The sequence below is a fragment of the Carlito syrichta genome, unplaced genomic scaffold, assembly GCF_000164805.1.
Source record: "Carlito syrichta isolate Samal-C Ts95f unplaced genomic scaffold, Tarsius_syrichta-2.0.1 Scaffold311533, whole genome shotgun sequence".
NCBI classification, from domain to species: domain Eukaryota; kingdom Metazoa; phylum Chordata; class Mammalia; order Primates; family Tarsiidae; genus Carlito; species Carlito syrichta.
Genome location: NW_007255629.1, coordinates 6,545 through 11,544, shown reverse-complemented (window position 1 = coordinate 11,544; position 5,000 = coordinate 6,545). Strand labels below are relative to the sequence as shown.

Here is a 5,000-nt window from a genome sequence, read left to right as displayed (position 1 = left end):
CCAGCCACAAGGGGATCCATGTGCTCAGAACCTTCTCCTGGCCTCACAAAGCTTCCTCAGGAGGGAAGGGTGACTTTGGATTGGGGACTTGGGCACCTACCCTCTGTGCTGCCCTGACACTGGTAGGATCTGGACAGGCTTGGTCCCCTCAGTCTGGCATCAAGAAAGGGGTGACCTTGGGTTGACCTTAGGTTGGGGGCTGGATGGATGCCCACTGTGTACAGTCCTCCTTTACCAGTTTTGCGGCCCCAGCAGCTCCCTCAGCTCTCAGAACCTCTGTCTCTTCATCTGTAAGGTATGACACCTACTTCCTGGGATGATCTAGGATCCCATGACATGAAGACACCAGCTTCCCTGGAAGTGTCCAGGGGTGGCCATGACAGGTGGTGGCAGGGAAGGTAGCACTGCAGCAGTGCTGGGAGCAATTCCACAGTTGAGCAGCGACTCGAGGGGCTCAGCAGTGGCTGGCCCAGTTCCAAGCTGAACCTCTGAGGAATGTGGGGGTACAGCCCCTGCCTTTGAGTGCCCACCTCCAATGGTGACTCAGAACAGTGCTTGGCAGGGCTGCCACCAGGAGAGCGCAATCAACAGCCCTGGGCAGTTTTCAAGCTCAAGGTCTGGCAAGGCTGGGGACAGGCCAGGGCTGGGGCAGCAAGTCTTTTACATTCCAGTAGTTTACGAGTTGCACAGACAGTGAAAGAGTTGCCAAAGGTTCCAGCTTCCAGTGGCCCTGAGGAGAGGAAACCTCAAATCCATCTTTCTGAGGATTTGGGGGCTAGGGAGTTTAAGGTTTTGGAGTGGGTCTATGTGTGAAGAGCATTGATTGGTCAAAGAGTGCAGGGTGAAGTCATGAGACAGGGAGATGAAACCGTATCGTCCTCTGTGGGGTCTTTAAGTTGATTAGCATTGGCTGTTTGCTGGAGTTCAGGACCTACTTAAGCAACTCTTAAACAAAAGCCTTATATGATTCTAATGTCAGAAATCCAATCTACAGGAGCAACGTGGATGCCAATGGTCATTATCTAGTGTTATGAGGCTTGTCATTTGGGCTTTATACTCAGGACACCGGGTTTGGGTTGAGTTGGCCTCTTGCCAGGGACTGATGCACCCGGTGGTGGGGGCATGTTAAGCCCTGCAGTAACCCTCACTTCTCAGAACCAGGACTGTGGTGGTATCTCCAGGAAGAAGGGACACTCTCACAGCCTCTCCCTTGTGTGCATTGACCTTGATTTTTTATGTAGAAGACCCACTCTGACTCAAGGCCCCTGTCTCCCTCCATCTGTTGTTGACCCAAGTAACTCTGTCCCCTTAGGTCATGTGTGCAGTGGGCTCTGAGCTCTTCAAGGAGGAAACTGGATGAAGCAGGAAGGTCTAACCGGGTGGACTGAAGGTGGCTGGGCACTTGGGGTTGGAGCTGAGTCTGGAGGTGGCCTAGGTTTGAGTCCCTGGTGTAATCTTGGACAGGTCACTCCTCTCTGGGCTGCAGTGTCTCTGTTGTAGGGTGAGGATCATAACAGGTTTTTCCTTCAAGGGTGGTGGTTTGGCCTGGAGAGCATTTAGCCTCAGGGAGCCTGTGGAAAGAAAATGTCCCAGGGCTGTGGCTAAACACACAGTCCCTTCCCAGGGACACCAGGAAGAGAAGGGGCCGCAGGGGACCAGGGGGCAGGGAAGGACTGGGCCTGGGCTAGGAAGATCCTCAGGGGTGGCCCAGACCAGACTGGGCAGGACACAGGGAAAGGCAGAGAAATGGGAGAGGTTTCCCAAAATCTCAGGGAGCTGGAAATGGAGCCATGGTTGGCTGAATAAGGGTTCCCCAAGAACGGCTGTGTCCCATTCCAGGAACCTGTCAAAGTACCATGGCGTGTGGCCACAGGGACTTTGCAGATATGATGATGTTTAGGAGGCTGAGGTGGGAGGTTACCCCACATTATCTGAGTGGGTGCAAGGTGGGGTCTTTATAAGGGAAGGAGGAGGCAGGAGGGTCAGAGTGAGGGAAGGAAGCAGAGGAGGGGGAGAGGGAGGGAGGGAGAGCTAAAGATCTGAAGATGCTGCAGACTTTGAAGCTGGAGGAAGGGACCACTGAGCCAGGGACATGGCGTCCTCTAGAATCTGGAAAAGGCAAGGAAATTGACTTTCCCAGAGCCTGTGGAAGGAGCATGGCCCTGCTGACACTTTGATTTTAGCTCTCCCGGACTCACCTTAGACTTCTGGCCTCCAGACCTGTGAAAGAATAAACGCATGATTTGTAAGCCACTAAATCTATGATCATTTGTTATAGGAGCCACAAACAGACACCCAGGGAGACCTGACTGCTGTCCCCACCCCCTTTAACCCCCTTCAGAGCAAAAGCCACCCATGAGGGCTGAGTGGGCTGGGTCATGTCCTCTCTCCCCACACCATCATCTCAGAGAGCAGCCAGAACCTCTCAGGGAAAGTCCTGATGTGGGACCTAGTTTTCAGGCTGGGGCCCACGATTCAATAGAGACATGTTCCCAATAAATAACACCCCCAAAGAAGATGGAAGGTGACTTTATGTGTCACACACTTGAGAGAACACCCATTACCCTTTGGCTCCCTGGTGGCAGAGCAGGAGCATAAGTGAGGAGCCTCCCAGAGGTCTGGGGAAACCCAAGGTGGCATCAGGCAGGGTTGCGAGTAGGCTTGGGTGTGTGGTGGTGCAGCGTGTTGTGGTTTTATGTCAAGGACATGCCCTACATTCAGGGGCAAAAGCTGGCCTGGATGGACCACCCTGGGGGGGAAAATCAGGGAATTGCTGCTATGCAAACACCTCCCACCCCCCAGCAGTGGTGACCTGGTGGTTACTGTGGCAGTGGCTGATTTGCACCAAGGGCTCCATGCAAGAGGCACTGTAAGTACTTCCCATAAGCTGGCTCTCAGTTGCTGCCACATCCTGGGGATACTAGGTACTCACCTATGTGTCAGAGCCCAATCCCCCTCAAAGCTGAGGCCTTAGGTGAAAACTATAATTGTAATTGCACCACTTTTAATTGTAGTGCAAAAAGCCTGGCCTCCGTTGAGAACACCAATTTTCCTCCAGAAAAGCTCTCCTCAATTGCATAGAAATGATGAAGCACCCATTTCCCTCCTTGCACTGGTTCCTGGGTAGCTCAGAGCTTATCTTTGACAAGTGTCCTGAGCCTCCTGCAGATCTTTTGTGTGAGTTTCCTTCCTAGTCTCCTCCTCTTCCTCTTACATCTCTGAACCTCCTATCGGGTGAAGAATCAAGGTAAGCTAAGAATTTAAGAACTTTTGAAGTTGATGGTGCTGGCGTGTCTTGGACAGTCCAGCTCTCAGGAGTGACTGGGGGAAGGGGAGAAGGGGAGGAACTGAGCTGGACAGAGAGGGAGAAAGGGAGGGGGCAAGATTGGGGGAAGCATAGGGCATCCAGGCCCTGAGCAGAGTTTCTAGGCTGAGGAAAGAGGATACAGGATAGATAGAGGGTCTGGGGCAGGGGCAGAGGGCAGAGGGCATATTTGCAGGCTCAGTCAGGGACAACTTCATTCAGGAAAGAGGTAAGGAGTGGAGGTCTTGCTGGGAGAAGGAAGAGGGGAAGGAGAGGCCACAGGGACTGATGTTTGACCTGTGCCCTAGTCTATTTCCTGGGAAGATGCCCCAGGGAGCCTCTGCACCTCTGCCTGGGGCAACTGTCCCACTGGGTGCAGGAGTTCCCACACCCCTGAGAACCCAAGGGAAATGTCAACTGAAATATGAGACAAAGAATAATGAGATGGAGAGGGTTTCTGATTGACAATGAGGATATTTATTGAGGGTTTATTGGGTACAGGGAGAAGGGCTGGATGACTTGAGTGGGAGGAGACCCCTCCATTGGGATCCTGAGCTCCAGGGTCACATGTGTGAGGGGAGGGCCAGGGTCTAAGAACACTGTGCAGGGGCCACTGTCTTCTCCACAGTGCTTCCTTCATGCATGACTTGGCAGCTGTATCTGCCATGAGCTCTCCACTGGTCAGGTGTCAGCGTCAAGTAGCTGCTGGCCACGTACTTGTTGTTGCTCTGCTTGGAGGGTTGGGTGGTCTCCACGCCCTGGGTGATGGCGGTGCCATCTGTCTTCCAGGCCACTGTCATCGCTCCTGGGTAGAAGTCGCTTATGAGACACACCAGTATAGCCTTGTTAGCTTGGAGTTCCTCAGAGGAGGACAGGAACAGAGTGACTGTGGGGACAGCCTTGGGCTGACCTGTGGGGTGGGAGAGGAGGTGTGAGACAGCAAAGCAAGAGTCCCCTGCCTAAAGTCTCTAGGATTGTTCACAGCGTGGCTGTTGGGTCCACCTGGAGGGGTCTCTCCCTTCCTCATCTTTCCCCTCATTTCCACTTAAGCCCTCTAGAGAGAAGATAACCCTACACCCTCCTAGAAGCCCTTCCCTGTCACGTCTCCCAGGTGATCTGGCCCGGCACTCCCTTCTGCAGCCTCAGTTCCCCCGTGTGTAACCAGGGCAGTCTGTGTTCTCTCCTCCCTGGTCTCTATGAAATCATCCCTATAAACTTTATAAAATTAATCAGAGAAGAAGGGAGGGGGAGAAGTGAAAATAAGCCAAGCATGCAGAACACTCAGCATTAGTCATGAGGTCAGTTGCTCTCTGACCCCTTCCTCACAGGTGTTTGTTACCTGTAGCCTCCAAATCATGTTGACCCTGTTCAAGATTATAGTTTCCTTTAACAGTTCCATAGACAAAAACTTGAATATTATGAAATGTTCCATTTTCTCTTTAAGGTATTCCTTTAGATCCTGCATACTGATGAAACACTGACATCAGTTGGTCTGAAGGACCCCATGAAGTCAGTTGCTATGTCAGCAAAGAATGCAATGTCCACATTCTGATTTCATCCACCTTGCCCTGACCAACCAACAACCCCAATTCTCCAACCTCTCGCCCTCCATGATCCCCTTAAAAATCCCAGCCCAAACCGGGCTCAGTGGCTCAGCCTGTAATCCCGTGCCTTGGGAGGCTGAGGTGAGTGGATT

General features: G+C 52.6%; 1 gene segment (V, D, J or C); it reads right to left on the bottom strand.

Annotated features, from left to right (window-relative positions):
- Nucleotides 1-3,894: 3,894 nt before the first annotated feature.
- LOC103271329 overlaps nt 3,895-5,000 on the bottom strand; it is a gene marked incomplete at its 5' end in the record, with an annotated part of 3,072 nt that continues 1,966 nt past the window's right edge. The window contains 1 exon segment of the C gene segment in view: nt 3,895-4,214. Coding sequence covers nt 3,895-4,214 — 320 coding nt within the window.